Raw genomic sequence first — 16,852 nt, 5'->3', positions numbered from 1 at the left:
ACAACGATGGTTTCAACGTTTTCGCTCTGGTGTAGAGGTAGTCGAAGATGCGCCACGCTCCGGAAGGCCTATCGTCGAAAATTGCGATAAAATCGCTGAATTGGTCGAAAGAGACCGGCATAGTAGCATCCGTAGCATCGGTCAAGAGCTGGGCATGAGTCATCAAAAATTCATTTCAATTTCAATAAAAAAAAATTCAATAAAAATACCGCAAGACTTTTTTGACAACCCATTATATTAACAAGCCCTTTGGTTTTTGAGATATCGGTTTGACATTTTGCATACGTTCTTTTCGCCATAATAAAAATAAATTGTTCAAATCACACCTCTAAAGTATGCAGCTGCTGAACAGACTGGCCACTCAAAACCCATTCCTTGCATGAAAAACTTTTATTTTGACGAGATATCTTCACTAAATTTGGCATAGGAAATTGTTCAGGTCGGACTACCATCGAAACTGACCGATCACAAACCAGTTTTTGTAAGGTATTTATAATGTATAAGGATTTGTGTAGGGTATGTGTAATTAAAGTTAATTTTTTTCGTGTTTTTTAATCAAAAAAAAAAAATATAGCAGTAGGATGTACTATCGAAACAAGAGCAGCTTTCAAAGCTGAAATTGCTTTACCAGGACGTGAAAAAGCTGCAATGTGGAGACTTTCCATAAGTTAATAGTTATAAGTCTAACCGTGATAGAATTTTTTAGCTTATCGATATAAACTAGTAATTCTATAGATATAAACTAGTTATGTAATGTGTCATCGTAAAAACTGAAAAGTGGATTTCTTTAAAGAAATACCCAAAACAAATAGTAATTATATACTACAGCACCATCTATCGTAAGCTTAAGGCAAAATTAATAATCAAAAATGAATTATTCGACAAAAAACTGTATAAGGTTATACTAAGAATCGAATATAGCTAAAAAAAAATTTTTTGATGGGAACTGTAAACTATTTCCAGCCAGATTCTAAAGTAAAAAATATTTGAATGAGAGGCGAATTCTAATTTTGTTCACTAGTTGTAATAATAAATTCGAAACCACTTCAAACCAACGTTTTTGATAAGACAAACCTATATTTGTCTAATCATTGTTGTTGGGAGCCAAACGCAGACAAGAGAGCTACGACGTGAGCATTCCTCTTCTAAAAACGATTTATTAACAAATTTTGTAATAGCGACACCTAGCGAGAAAATTTTTTTTTGACAATATTGTACATTATTTATAAGAAGTTTATGCTTTCATGCAAGCCATACCTGTATAAATCTTGATATAAACAATCTCATATAAAAAATTTCGATGTCACACCTTGATAATCCCCCAACCTTGAATTACTTTTCAAATTTTAAATATTTTCCTCCTCCACACGTAAAATTTTACTTTCCTTTATCAAGCATCGGTTCATTTCAAACAAAATTGCAGATGAAAAATCTGCTGCAGATATCCTTTGACCCTGCGCCTCATCCATTACATTTGCGTAGGTGCTTGCTTGCATGCCTACTGACTTTGTGCATTCGAAATACGAGCGTATTCGGTTAATGTCATGCAGTCAGCCGAACTGCAGGCGCACGAAAGTACAGAAAGGCAAGGCCGTCCAAAGGTATGCAAATAAAAGAAGGCCAGAAAGCAGATAAAAGCAAGACCAAGCGTGAGCGGAGTAAAATAAAAGATATACTTTCTTAATGTGCATTACCAAACGAGCGCGCAGTCGAAATACAGCAGACACCAACTAACTTTACAAAAGGCAGCTCTCCCAAACACACACACACACACAAAGGCAAATGTGTGTGCCACGCATACGCAAACGGTAACCACATGCACCGGTATTGCAACAACCGCACACTTGCAACAAAAAGTAGCATACTTTTGTGCGCGCACTTAACAAAATAGCGAAGGATGCACCCAGCATATAGACCATGCATACATAATAATCGCTGATGCCTAAGCGTGAGAGATTGGTGCGGCCGTGGTGGGTGCTGAGGGGGTGTGTTACTCTTACAAGATCCTTTCTTGTTGCTGTTTTGGTGTGTGTGCTTGTTGTTGAGGCGGCGTTGCAGCACCGTCATGCCATTGTATTGGTGTGGTGTGCGCATTGCCAAGTGAGATAATAATGAAAAGCCCTTTGAAAACCGCAAATAATGAGCGTTGAATGTTGCCATTCGCGTGTTGGTCGCTCGGTCTGCGCCTTTGTTGCCACCTCTTCTCCTCTTCGCTTTGTGTTGCGTACCTGCTCGTGCTGGGTGTTTGCAGTCGTTACTACTACTGTCGAATGTTTACGTGTTTGCGTACAATTATATTCGTGTGTGTCCGTGTATTTGCGTCTGCTGGCGTTTTGCCGCATTGTGCGCGCTTGTTTTTCCATTGTACGTGGTCGCGTTGCATGCCACCTGCATTTCTCCTTCTTTTTTTTGGCAATGCAGGTGCTATATTTTTCAGTTGCGCCCATTATAAATGTGATGTCTTTTTCATTCTGCGGTTCGCTTATTTTAGCGGTCTTCTAATATGTGCGCTTGTATGGATTTATGTGGTTACAAGGGTTCTATTGTTCCCGATAGGCACAAAATTGCTTTGTTTATGACGAGAACTAGTCCCTTGAGAACTCTTACTGTATAATTTTCGATGATTTTTTTGTGGTAACCTACTGTAGCTAGCTTGAGTTTTTACTCTTCTTTGGTATCCGAAAAATCTTTACATACCTTCCTTCCAATTTAAACATAAAGGTAATGATCTCTATAGGTTTATTCCAGTGTAAAGCTCTAAAACAGGGTTATCTTTTAGAATGTAATTTGAGTGTAAGAAATAGGAAGCCTAGTTCTTTCCATTGGCGTTATTAAAGGCTTACGTGGGTTTTGATTGCTGAAGAAATGCCCATTTTCACTAATTTTTTTAAATAAAATAAATGAATTAAATTATTGCAAATTTTGAGCATATCAAAGTGCAATATTTGAACAATATTTTGTGAATATTCATAAATATTTTTTTGGAAATTCAACCATTGGCCGTTGGTTTCCAGAGGCACCGTCCAAAAACGTCTCCTCGCAGTGGTCAGCATAAGGAGGGAGCATGCTTTAGAAGCTTAAAAAAATCGATTTTTATTGCTTAAATCTCTTTAAAAATACATAATTTAAGAATATGTCCCCAAATTTATAGATGGGAATTCGAAATATTTTCGAAGCTATAAGGGAAATAGTGACTGAGCGTCTAGCAGATATATTAGCGCTTGGGCAGAAAGCGAAAAGTTTGATGCGCGATTTCTCGGTTTTTCATTTTTACGATTTTTCTTAATTGGCGGGCAGGATAGTAATTAGTAGTATTGGGGCAAAGTTTATTACCTTTGACATTAAATTATCTTCTATTTAAACTAAAAAGACTAAGAAAAGTCAAGTTTGAGCACGTTTTTAAAAAACATAAAGTATTTTTTTTTGGTCGAAAACCACTTTTTATTTAATTTTTAAAAAATTGTAAAATTTTACACTTTTTTTTTGGAATTTTCTTAGTTTAACTAGAAGATAAATTATTAAAAAATATGAATATCTTTGAATGTTTTGATTCCGATAGAAATTGTGAGCTGCATCTTGCCCGCCGTCCGACAAATGCACATGCGAGATGCATCGGACAATTGTTTCCCAAAGGCAGAATATCAAAGATTTCGTATCCAAATAATTTGTGAATGTTGTTTAAATATATAACTATAAACCCTAGAAATTTCGCTTTAATGAATTATTTCTTTCCCTCCCAAAAAAATTCTCAAAAAAATCGATTTTTTTAAGACTCTAAAGCAGGCTCTCCCCTTAACAGGCGATGAATTCATCCAAAATCAAAAATTCAAAATTCATCATTTAGTAGATAAGTATAGGTCATGATTAATCGAAAAGTTTAGAAAAATAATTTTTTTTTTTTTTGAAAAGTTGAAAAAATATGTAATAATAATATTTACTTTACCACAATTGTCTTGAAAAAGTTAGTTGTAAACGAGATAAATCTTTCGACAAATCACGAGCTTATCCATTTTCGAAAAATTGTGAAATCGATTCATTAGTTCTGAGAATCGTGACCACCGTTTGAAACGTTATTTCGAGAAAAACACAATCAAAGGTCGAAGTAGCGGAACGGTCTAACCTGACGGGCACTTTCCCAAAGGCTCTATCTCCTACGTCTTTATTGCGATTGCCGTGAAACTTTGTCAACATATTCCTAACATAGTATTATACATACATATAATGTATTCCTTCAAAAAACATAAAAAAAAATTATATTCACATTTTTATACAAAACATCATTATCAGGACGGCCTCCACGAGAGACGACAATTCTAGAAACTCGAGCTGTTTGAAACAAACTTAACAAGTAAGAAAGAGCTAAGTACTATGTAGCAAAATGTTGAAAGAGTATAATAAAATCATCATCTGCAGTGGTTTTTTAGAAAATATGCATACCAATGGAATATTGCTCTTATAACCTTAAGTTCCTTAAATTTTTTTAAACCCTGGCTAGCCTAACCCCTTAACAGATATTGGAAAAATTTTCGTCGATCCGTGGAATCTGTTGAACTTTTTTTGATAACTATCCAAAATCAAGCAGGATATAGAAAAACGGAAAAATATAGGTCTAGTTCGCAACTAGTTACAAAGTAACCATTTTAAGAACCCTTCTCAATTTCACAACAGAGCTAACTATTTCACTCGTTTACTACTCTTAGTGACGTGGATTGGGCCACCGTTCAACATTATTACAAATAAAGTGAAAATATTATGTTAATTTGCCTGCCTTATTCGGCTAATTCCGCTACCAAAGTAAAAGGATACAATAAAATATGGCGCTAGGCGCTAAAATATGTGTCTTTTTTGGACACTTTCTAACATCGCATTTAATTTCACTTGCTCTGCCACAGCTCTTTGTGTTATTTTATTCATTTATTTTTCTTTTTTCATTTTTTTCTTTTTCTTTTTTTTTATTTTTGTTTTCCAAATTTTGGTTGCGTTTGTTCGCAATTTTTGTGTTGAAGCCTTTTTTGCTTTTCCTATTACACTGTCCTCATAATTTTTGTAAATCCTTTATTTGCAATTTTACACCTTTATTATTATTATTTATTGTTCTCGTTTGCTTTGTGCACATCATTCTTGTCATTTCATTCTTGTCTTACCATTTGATAATTTCATACTTTCGCAAATTAAAACCACCGTTATTGTTTAGTCAAAATTATTACGGTGTTCGCACCTTTGTCATTCATCTTCGCCATTATTTTATGTAAATTACATTCATTATCATTATTATTGTAATCATCATTAAATATTGTGCGCATTGAGTATGGTAATTACAGCTCTTTGTTGCCTTTATTTGCTGAATTTGCAAAGCAAATGAAAAATACTTGAGATTTGTGCGCTTTTCAAGCCGTATATAGTTGAAGGATGCTTTATGTAAGCCCTTTTTTATGTTTAAGTCCTATTCTACTTAAAGTAGAAATATTTATACAGTTAGCGCTTAGTTGGGCAAGCCTAATTTAAAGGGCTACATGGGTTTCCTCGAGTAAAAAACAGCCTCTTTTCAACAATTTTTTCTCCTATAATAAATGAAATATTTTACTAGAATTTTTTATTATTGCACACATAGTACACTATAAATAAATAAATTCTGAAATTTTTGGAAAAAATATTTTCAACTCTGCCATTGCGACACCTTTTCCTGTGACCCCTCCAGGAACTCCTTACAGAATCATCTTAAGTGAAAAATACGTGTTAATACCTTAAAACTTGGACGAAAAAAACAGAAAATTGAATTTTTGGCATACATTTTACAAAAAAAAATAAAATTTCGAGACATTTTTGCCTTTTCAAATTTTCAATCGAAAAAAAAATCTTTCGTTCAAGGATTTAAAACAATTTCGTATCTCAAAGACTTGTGAAAAATTTATGAAGAGCCGAGAGCGCACAAGATCTCAAAACTATTACTCGGATCAACTTGAAAATGTAGAATAATGTTCTAGAAATGTTGTAGAATTTAATATTACAAAAGAAATCGGTTTTTTGAAACCCGTAAACCCATGTGACCCCTTAAGACGCTTTCGCATTAGTAGACCTCTCTTAAAATTCATAATCTCTTTTGTTTTTACTGGAAACTATGGCATGCTTTTAGTTTCAGTCAAAGGATAATTATGCACTCAATATATATAGCTTTAGGGCTCATCTGAATGCCTAGGTCGTAATTGGAGAGACCCGCATAAGCGTCTCGTTCAGAGAGGTAGATACCCATATAAACCTCAGTAATTATTCATTTGAAGTACTAGATGGCAGCACTGTTTTCCAGGACTACGTTCCTTGTCGACAAAATTATTTTTTTACGGTTATTCATTAGAAAGATTCCTTTGCCATATGAACAAAAAAAAATCACAAAATAGCGTCGATTTGAATTTTGTTTACTACATTTTTTGACCCTTTCGAATTTTTTAAAAATACTTAAATTAAAAATTCCAAAATCCGAGGCATGGGCAATAGAGAGATGTATATACGTAACAAAGATATTTTTTATCAAAATTCAAAGTAATTTGGATTTTTTCATATTTCTGAGCAAGAATATCCTATTAACTCTGGATACTCTGTGAAGTTCCTGCTAATAAATCCTTAAATAAGACCTCAAGTTTATATCAATTGTGAACCCTTAATTTACCAAAAAATTTATTGAACTAATAATTAAATTACAAAGTTGAGTTGATTTAGCCATATCCATCCGATACTGGATCACTACAGCATATAGCTTCCATAACAAAATTATGTATGTATAACACCCTTTTTTTATTTGACAAGTTATCATCACGAATTTTGGTGCGAAATTTTCCAAATTGTCATACAAACCACCCAATTATAAGGAAGTTATTATATGTAAACTTCTTTATTTGTTAGGGGTTTTAAAGAGCTCACCCTAAAACCACATTTGCATTACCTCAGGGTGTTATTCCATTTTTCTCATTGAGAGACTTACATCTGCCAGCCTGTGTCCAGCTCCCGCATTTTGCTCCGAATTTCTGGATAATCCTCCAGTTTGCTTTACTCTCCAACATGACATTCCATAAAGAATGTGTGTTTAGCGTCGTCTTATTTCGCTGCTCTTCGACCCATTCTGTGGAGGTAACCGTGACCGGCTGAGTTGTGTAAAAGACGACTTCTCCGAACTTACGGCTTGTACATAAGTTGTAAGTCTTCTATTAGTCTGGCCGCCCATCTACCGCGACTCTCATTCTCTCATCTTCGTTGCCATGTTATTATTGAATCTTTCTTTATTTGTTCTTTTTCTTAAGCTCCCACATCTTTTTCCATTTGGTATGCCAGATGGAGGTGATATTCACTGCGTTTCCTGCGGCATGCTGGATTTGTACCCAGAAGATTAGTTTGAGGTCCCGTCTTACGCAAGTTTTTTTTTTTTTTTAATCATTATTTAGTCTTCGTATATCCAAATTAAATAGTTTATAGCTTAAAACTGTTAATTTATAACGAAATTTTTAAAAATCGGGTCATAACGACTTTTTTGGTAAATGAAATGGATGGTTCACTTTACGTTCGAGATAGCCAAACATCAACAAAAAACTTTAGTCCCGAACCTCTACACACTTTTCAACTTAAAATTTTGATTTTTCGATTGCTCCTAAATGTAGGCAACATTTCTTCTCACACAATCCTATAACACGGAATGAGAAAAAACTTATTAAAGTCATTGTACAATTTCATGCTGCGTAATAAAGTAGAAATTGCAGTAACCACTTTCGCCAAATTTTGGGCATAAAAATTAAAGAATCATAAATCTCAATTTGTGCGGTTGAAACATCATTTGTACTAATAAAAGTATTACGCGTTTGACCACAAAATAAAAGAGAAAATAATCTACATATATAATATAAAATAAAATTGTACAAAGTGCGGCCAAAATCAATATTGTGATATTTACAAAAACAAAAAAGTCCAAATAACGAAACGAAATTACGAATCAAAAGTAGTGAAACGAAAAACGAGCAACAAAAATCCAATAAAAAAAGCAGTGAATTTAATTCGAATTTAAAGCGCTTAAGTAAAGTAAAGCGAGCACTCAGTGGAATAAAAAGCAAAAACAACAAAAAAGTAGAAAAACAAAAAATAAGCAAAAAAAAGAAGAAAAATAAGCAAAAACATCCGATCAACCAATTGCCATGATAAAAAAGTTGCGCAGCAAAACGCCAAACATCAATTAATTTTGCTCAACGCCGAAAGCGAAAAATTCAAAATAAAAAAACACAAACCAAAAAAACAGCAGCCCAAAAATGTGCACGAAAACATCGAAAACGCCGTTGCTCTTAATTGGCGGCGTCTGCTTCGTCATCGTGCTGGTCGGCATTACTGGCGTGACGCTGATCAATAATCTCAATTTGTCCAACATCATCAAGCTAAACGAGAAAGTCGCCAGCGACAGCATGAGCTCACACGACGCCGAATTGCGCGATATGAATTACGCCAATAATCATCCGAAAAACATATACAAATTCGATGAATTCTCCGCGCCCTATGCACTGGCTGTGGGCACACACCCACAGTCGCTGCCAGCGGCCGCAGCGCAGTACTCAGTTGTAGCCGCAGCGGCAGCATACTTAACAGGGGATGACGGTATGCCGGAGCAAAATCCAGCCTCAGCAGTTGTTGAGGCCAGTGGTGCGACGCTAATTGGACGACCGACGGCAGCATTAGTAGATGCTGCGGCGAATAGTGGTAATGCGGCGGCAGCAGCGTCGGTGCATGCGATTACGCAGTCCAATGGACGACAGCAGGCACATGAGCGATTGCAGAGCAGAGATACTGCTGCCGCTAGCAGTAAAGGCAACGCTGCAGCCGCAAATGAAAATGCGAATGCATCAGCGGCATTGGTCAATAATCCACAGGTAAATACTACGACACCATCCGCTGCGTCAATATTTGTTGCTGATAGTGCCGCACAACCAGCTCCCAGCAATCGTAGTAGTTTTAGTGTCGCAGCTTCCATAAATTCGAGTGCCTACAGCACTTCACCATCATCGGTAGCATCTCCATCAGCATCAGCATCAGTTACAGCATCATCAGTCAGTGTTGACATTGCTGCTAAATTGATGTTGCCGCTGATTCTCAATGGCAGCGCAAGGATAACGCCCGGATTTAGCAGTGGCAATGGACAGATGAATGCGAATGAAGAGCAAGGTTTTGCGTTTAATACACTTTTGAGCTTGAAAAGTGATAACGGTACAAAAGATATTTCCGATATGCATCAATCGAAGCATGTGTTGGCGTCGTCAGTGCGTTTAGTAGTGCCCGCAGGCGGACAAGGTGTTGATGAGGAGCGACGTGATTTTGTAGTGAAGGTAAATTTTATATTTATTAGTTACATACTCGCTTCTTATGTGCCATGATTTTGCGTTTGTTATACCCTGCACAGGGTAAATTAAATTGTTCACGAAGTTTCTAAATCCAAGAAGTAAACGTTCAAGAAAAAAAATATGTGTATCGACGTTAAGAGCTGAATAGCTTTAGCCATGACAGCCTGTCTGTTTGTATCCATATGCGCGAACTGGTACCTTACTTTTTGAGATATCGATCCGTCATTTTTTACTCGTCCATTCCGCCTCAAAAAGCTGTCAGAACTGCTGATATCTCGGACCATTACAACATAGCATTAAATCGACCAAAATGAGTTAATGTCTTCAATTGACTTCCGGTTTCCTAGTAGCTAACGTTTGAGTTTTGCTTAATAGCCAGAAGTCACACGGAGCTTAATCAGGCGATATTGGTTTAAAACTTGGCGAAAAACTTACAAGGAATCAATGCAGTTTGCGACGTTGCATTATCGTAGTGCAAAGACCAAGAGTTGTCGGACGATAATTCCGGCATCTTTTTATACTCTCGCAACAATGTTGCTAAGGAGAGTATTATAGTTTTGTTCACATAACGGTTGTTTGTAAGTCCTAAAACTAAAAGAGTCAGATATAGGGTTACATATACCAAAGGGTGACGAGTAGCGAAATCCGGATGTCTGTCTGTCCGTCCGTCTCTGTCCGTCCGTCCGTCCGTGCAAGCTGTAACTTGAGTAAAAATTGAGATATCATGATGAAACTTGACACGTATTCCTTGGCTCCATAAGAAGTCGTTCGAAGATGGGCAAAATCGGCCCACTGCCACGCCCACAAAATGGCGGAAACCGAAAACCTATAAAGTGTCATAACTTTAAATAAAGATATTAAAGTGAAATTTGGCACAAGGGATCGCATTTGGGAGGGGCATATTTGGACGTAATTTTTTTGGAAAAGTGGGAGTGGCCCCGCCCCCTACTAAGTTTTTTGTACATATCTCGGAAACTACTATAGCTATGTCAACCAAACTCTACAGAGTCGTTTTCTTCAGGCATTTCCATATACAGTTCAAAAATGGAAGAAATCGGATAATAATCACGCCCACCTCCCATACAAAGGTTATGTTGAAAATCACTAAAAGTGCGTTAACGGACTAACAAAAAACGTCAGAAACACTAAATTTTACGGAAGAAGTGGCAGAAGGAAGCTGCACCCAGGCTTTTTTTAAAAAGCCCATTGAAAATGGGCGTGTTGTCGCCCACTTATGGATCAAAAACCATATATCGGAAACTACTCCACCGATTTCAAAGAAATTCGGTACGTAATACTTTCTTAACACCCTCATGACATGTACGAAATATAGATGAAATCGGTTCACAACCACGCCTTCTTCCAATATAACGCTATTTTGAATTCCATCTGATGCCTTCTCGAATACGAGTATAAACATTAGGAACCAATGATGACAGCGGAATAAAACTTTACAAAAATACGGTATTTGAAAAATATGTAAATGACGTATAATGAAATCTCGATTATCACTTTATCATGCGAGAGTATAAAATGTTCGGTGACACCCGAACTTAGCCCTTCCTTACTTGTTCGAAAAAAATTTAGTGATTTTGGAACCAATCGAGCTTTCACTTTCTTAGGCTCAAATAATTTTTCAAAATGGTTTTCACCGATCCTTGCGATATTCCAATGATGCCAGTAAGATCTTCAATTCACAAGCACCAATTTTTTTTTTGTTTTTTATTGAAGTGTTGATCATCAGTTGATGTTGATGGATGTCCTGGGCGTGGTTAGTCGTCAACGAGTTCTCAACAATTGTTGAATAATTTGTACTAACCAAAAACACTTCCGCGCGCCAAACTATTATCACCGAAGGCCTTTTCGAACGTTTCGGCACCAGACATTTGATTCCGTTCGCAAAATTTATGGAAGTTTTTTGTTGAATAATTTCACTCATCGTAAAAATCGCAGAATGCACTTTGTGTCCTTCAGAAAGACAAGCATATACTAAACACTAATGACTATTTTAAAGTGGCATTCAGCACAGATGTCACTGTTAGTCATACCAACCTAGAAAAAATTTTTCGGCAAATGGGTTTTCGCGCTTATTTTGAATTAAAAAGTCTTACTATTTTTTGCCAGCAGCAATAAATAAATCTTCAACTCGATGGAGTGTATTTGAAATAATTTAGGTTTTATTGCTATATGAAGAATGATCTTTATAGTTGTTTCAAGTTCATATCTACTTTTTTAAACTCAAAATACTCTATAAAACTTATCAATCTGAAAAGTTTTCTTAAAGTCATCAATCTGAAAAGTTGTATATGTAGCTTAATTCACTTTGATATGATCCTTTATTGCACTAAGCAAATGAATAATTGCAAATACAAAGTTTGTCTTTACTGAATTAAGCCCAAAAAGTTACAATAAAAACATCTAAAATTTTTGTATATTTTTTTAGTATCACTTTTAACCTAAAAACTTGTTTTTTTTCTCTTTTAGTTACATAGCACCAGGAGTGCCTCAATTAAATGAGTAAACAAAATATTCTACAAAACAATTTTTTTTTTATATACTATACATGAGTATACGCACAGCTCTCCTAGTATTTAATTTGCTTTTTTGTTTTTGTGTCGTTCATTAACATTCTAGCTGCGTTCTAAGCAATTAAGCAAATATTTGCATTAGCCGAGGTGACACACATTTGCCTTTGGGTTTACGATTGCAAAGCAATCGACTAATGCTTGGCACAATATTTAAGCGACGAGAGCGACAAATTCCAAATGAATACGAAAAAAATAATAAACAAAAAAAATACAGAAAATAATTTCAAAAAAGTTTAAAAAAAATGTGGCACACTTTCGGAGGCAAAAGCTTAGCCAAACCCAAAATACATTAATACATGTGTGTTTTCATGGGAGTGTCGTGCCAATATTTATTTTCCTCAGTTATACATATATATAATAGTATATACAAGAAAAACGTTAACTTCGGCTGCACCGAAGCTAATATACCCTTCACAGGTGCATTTCTTTTAGTAACTTTTGTATGGAAGCTATATGCTATGGTAATCCGATCTGAACAATTCTTTCGGAGATATATGCTATAGTGAGCCGATCTGAACAAATTCTTCTGATATTACATTGTTTTTATAAGCAATAACTCATACCAAATTTCGTAAATATATCTTGTCAAATGTGAAAGTTTTCTATATAAGAACTTGATTCCGATCGTTCAGTTTGTATGGCAGCTATATATTATAGTGGTCCGATATCGGCAGTTCCGACAAATGAGCAGCTTCTTGAAGAGAAAATGACGTTTGCAAAATTTCAAAACGGTATCTTAAAAACTGATGGACTAATTCGTATATATACAGACAGAATCGACTCAGCTCAACATACTGATCATTCATATATATACTTTATACTTTATACATTCTCCGACGCTTCTTTCTAGGTGTCACAAACTTCATGACAAACTTAATGTACCCTGTACAGGGTATGAAAACATGTGTATTTTTACATACAAGCAAACAAAAGTTAATGTTAGACTTAGTAAATACAAAACTCGTCTTAAAAGGGAAAAATACTATGCGGCAAAAAAGTTGAAACATTCATTGAGAAGACTATCAGTAATAAAATAAATTTAGGGAAAAATTTGTCTTATAAAATAATATTATTACCAATTTTACACCAAAATATGTTATGTACACCCTTTTCTAGGTATATATTAAGCATATATCATGGTATACATAGGCATAAGTCTGGAATTTGTGCCAATGAAACCAAGAACGTGAATTTATTCAAATTCAGCGGCTAGCAGACGACACGTGCGTGAAAAGTTCAATGATATTTTATATAAGTAGATACATTAGGCTGGTCCTCAAAGGCGGTATTTAAAATAAATCCTACTTACTATAGTCGATTTCACATAATTATTTAAGGAAAACACTAATAAAGTAGGTATTTAAAATTTTATACCAGCTAAATGTGTTTTAATAGTTTTTGAGGAAAGTGGAAAAATAGCAATATCGGTGGAATATGATTCAATAGTTGTTGAAACGATGGGACTCCGGACAACTCAGCAGTGTTTGACGTTGTTTAAGCACAATTCAAGGAAATTTTGCGTGCCTATCCTTACCAGTAAGTCATTAGAAACAGCTCAGTTAAAATCTAAAATCAACAACAATATAAATTGTACAAAAATAATTATATGACTGTTAATGACAATTTAGCAAACCACACTTGGCAGTTAAGTGATTCAATTCGAAATGCATTGCATAACAATTATAAAGTGGACTTCAGAGCTTACGTTTTTGCGGTCAGGCGTTTTCCAGTTTAAACTTGCCACGCATGAATATGTAGTAAAGTGGCCTCAAACTGTTAACATCAAACATATTAGAAAAAAAACATTATATATATGAAGTAAATTTATTTTGACATTTAAAATGACAATCAAATGTCACAACGCCGCCAACACGCAAACCGCCACTTGAGTGATTGACTGACAGAAGTGCCCATACAGCTCACTTAATAATCACGCATGAATTCGCTGTCAATCAATGTTAAATTTGTGCGGGAAAACGTAATTTTTTTTAAATTCGAAAAATTAAAAAGATTATTGGATAAACTGTTAGAGTACTAGATGAACCTGACCAAGTTTTAAGTTTTACGTTTTTTTGAATTTTTTTATACTTGTATAACGGTTCAAAATTAATATAGGGTTATATATACTGATCAGACGAGTAGAGTTGAAATCCGGATAAAAGTAAAAATTAGATATCTTGATGAAACTGGGTACACCTATTTCTTGGCTCCATAAGAAGGTTAAGTTCGAAGATGGGCAAAATCGGCCCACTGCCACGCCCACAAAATGGCGGAAACCGAAAACTTATAAAGTGTCATAACTAAGCCATAAATAAAGATATTAAAGCGAAATTTGAAACAAAGGATTTTTTTGGAAGAATGTTTTTTGTACATATCCTACTATAGCTATGTTAAGAGTCGTTTTCTTCAATTTCCATATTTCAAAAATGGAAGAAATCGGATAGTAACCACGCCCACCTCCCATTTATGTTGAAAATCACTAAAAGTGAAACGGACTGTCAGAAATACAAAATTTTACGGAAGAAATTGCAGAAGGAAGCTGCACCCAGGCGTTTTTTAAAAATTGAAAATGGGCGTGGCCTCGCCCACTTATGGACCAAAAACCATATCTCAGGAACTACTCCACCGATTTCAATGAAATTCGGTATATAATATTTTCTTAACACCCTGATGACATGTACAAAATAAATCGGTTCACAACCACGCCTTCTTCCAATATAACAATATTTTGAATTCCATCTGATGCCTTCTCTGTGTAATATATACATTAGGAACCAATGATGATAGCGGAATAAAACTTTACAAAAATACGGTATTTGAAAAATATGTAAATGACGTATAATGAAATCTCGATTATCACTTTATCATGCGAGAGTATAAAATGTTCGGTGACACCCGAACTTAGCCCTTCCTTACTTGTTTTTTTAATTTTTTAATGCGTGTTCATTAATTTTTTTCTCTTAACTTTAAATATTGTATAAAATTAAATAACAAAGGATCATGTCAAAGTGAAATGAAATAAAATAGCTATATTTGAGTTGTCTATTTTTTTAAGGATGTCCATACATAGTACATGCATTTAATAGTTAAATAATATTGACTGAATGATTTTGAATGATGGTGAGCAACCACTCAATCCACTTTTCAGTAACTTGAAACCAATGTCGTTTCAATGAATTTTTTCCTTATGTATTACCTTATTTTTAAATAAGTGGTTGAGGATATTTTAGTACACCTCACTGAAATATGGAAGCTATATTTTTCGATTATGAGGTAGGATAGGACATTTTCATGGCGCTTCGATCAAAATTTATGCCAAGAACTATCCTTCTTTCATTATATTTAGTTTTCATTTTTCGCCTCTACAACAATAAAATGATACGTATTGAACAAAAAGATATACAAGTATGTTTGTATATCGAATATGGAAGGAAGTATTACCGACCGATAATTGAGACTTAAAATTTGTAAAATCCGTTTGTTAACAGACATATGATTACTTAAGGGTTACAGGGGTTTCCTCGGGTAAAACAGCCTCTTTTTAGCAATTTTTTCTCATATAAAAAATTAAATATTTTATTAGAATTTTTTATTGTTGCAAAAATATACTATTAACAAAGAAATGCTGAAGTTTTTGGAAAAAAATATTTTAAGCTTGACCATTCCGACGCCATTTTTGGTGACTCCCCGGGAAAAAAGATGCGCCCGCAATGGTAGCATAACTCCTTATAAGATCATCTAAAGTAAAAAAAATACGTGTTTTAGTTAAAAGCTTAACTTAGAGCTTAAACGAAAGAAAAAAACAAACTGAATATTGAATTTTTGGCAGATATTTTCTACAAAAAAATTAAATTGTCAGTGAAAATATCGCGATGTGTTTTTTCAAATAGTTGTAATAGAAATTCTTCGTCATCAATCGCGGTATTTTAAAGACCTGTCTAAAATTTCATGAAGCTCGGTTAAGTAGTTCTCGAGAAATCTTGCCAACCGGCTTCAAAACCTCAGTTTCGAAAAAAACGCGTTTAAAGACGTCACACTTAGTCTAGCTAGTCTCGAGCGCACAAGTTCTCAAGGCTGTTTCTGTGAAACTATTACCCGGATCAACTAGAAAATTTGGGACATTATTCTAGAGGTTGTGTAGAATTTAATAAGATAATAAAAACATTCGATTTTTTGAAAGCCGTAAACCCATGTAACCCCTTAAGGGGCTATGTGTTTTTTTTTTTTTTTTTGCTTTTTCGATAGTTTATATATTCAAAAATAGTTGGTGAGATTTTAAATAGTTTTTAAATTTCTAAATAGCGACCGTCATCAAACATATATAAGTGAAACGCGTTTTTCTCGAAGCGACATTTTAAAATGACCTCAACGAGAAATATCGATTTTGTTCTAAAATTATCATTAGAAATAGAACTTTAAATCAATTTCAAAAGAATTTATTATATCACTTTTTTCTAGAATTACTTATTTTATTTTTTTATTTTAGTAAAATTAACCTGATTTTTTTTCGATAAGTTGTCAAAGCATTTGGTAAATATTATACAAATATTAAATCGATTTGTAATACAAATGCAAGGTTTGAAGGTACGAAGCCTGATTAATATAGATAAGAACATCTCAAATAGCAGAAGAAGCTCAGCCTCAGATCTAAAATGTGATAAATTAATGCTCAATATAAGCGCCAAATTATTGCATTTAATATCACATATACTTTTCAACAAAAATATAATCGAAAAATCGCTTAAATTCCACTTAGCTTTCCTTTTAACGCATAACAACAATTCACTCGACAACCCAAATATTTATAATCAATTTCGGCATACTCCCATTTATTTGAAACTTCACTTAATGCCGCACACAACTCGCCTCTTTAATTTACTGCACTGCAGTGCGTATACG

General features: G+C 34.5%; 1 protein-coding gene across 4 annotated transcripts in view; it reads left to right on the top strand.

The window, feature by feature from the left end:
• LOC126760680 (mannosyl-oligosaccharide alpha-1,2-mannosidase IA) overlaps positions 1-16,852 on the top strand; it is a 325,234-nt gene that overhangs the window by 224,020 nt on the left and 84,362 nt on the right. The window contains exon 2 of one of the 4 annotated variants that reach the window (XM_050476516.1): positions 7,907-9,350. The exons of 1 other annotated variant lie outside the window; for it this stretch is intronic. In XM_050476516.1, the coding sequence (XP_050332473.1) occupies positions 8,286-9,350 (1,065 nt within the window). In that variant the 5' untranslated portion in view covers positions 7,907-8,285. Of the gene's footprint in view, positions 1-7,733; positions 9,351-16,852 lie in introns of those variants that run through there. 2 more of the 4 variants (XM_050476515.1, XM_050476514.1) reach the window with 2 other exon arrangements.

The sequence above is a fragment of the Bactrocera neohumeralis genome, chromosome 5 (assembly GCF_024586455.1).
Source record: "Bactrocera neohumeralis isolate Rockhampton chromosome 5, APGP_CSIRO_Bneo_wtdbg2-racon-allhic-juicebox.fasta_v2, whole genome shotgun sequence".
NCBI classification, from domain to species: Eukaryota; Metazoa; Arthropoda; class Insecta; order Diptera; family Tephritidae; genus Bactrocera; species Bactrocera neohumeralis.
Note: the sequence above shows the minus strand (reverse complement) of the source record. Positions and strands in the feature narration are given on the sequence as shown.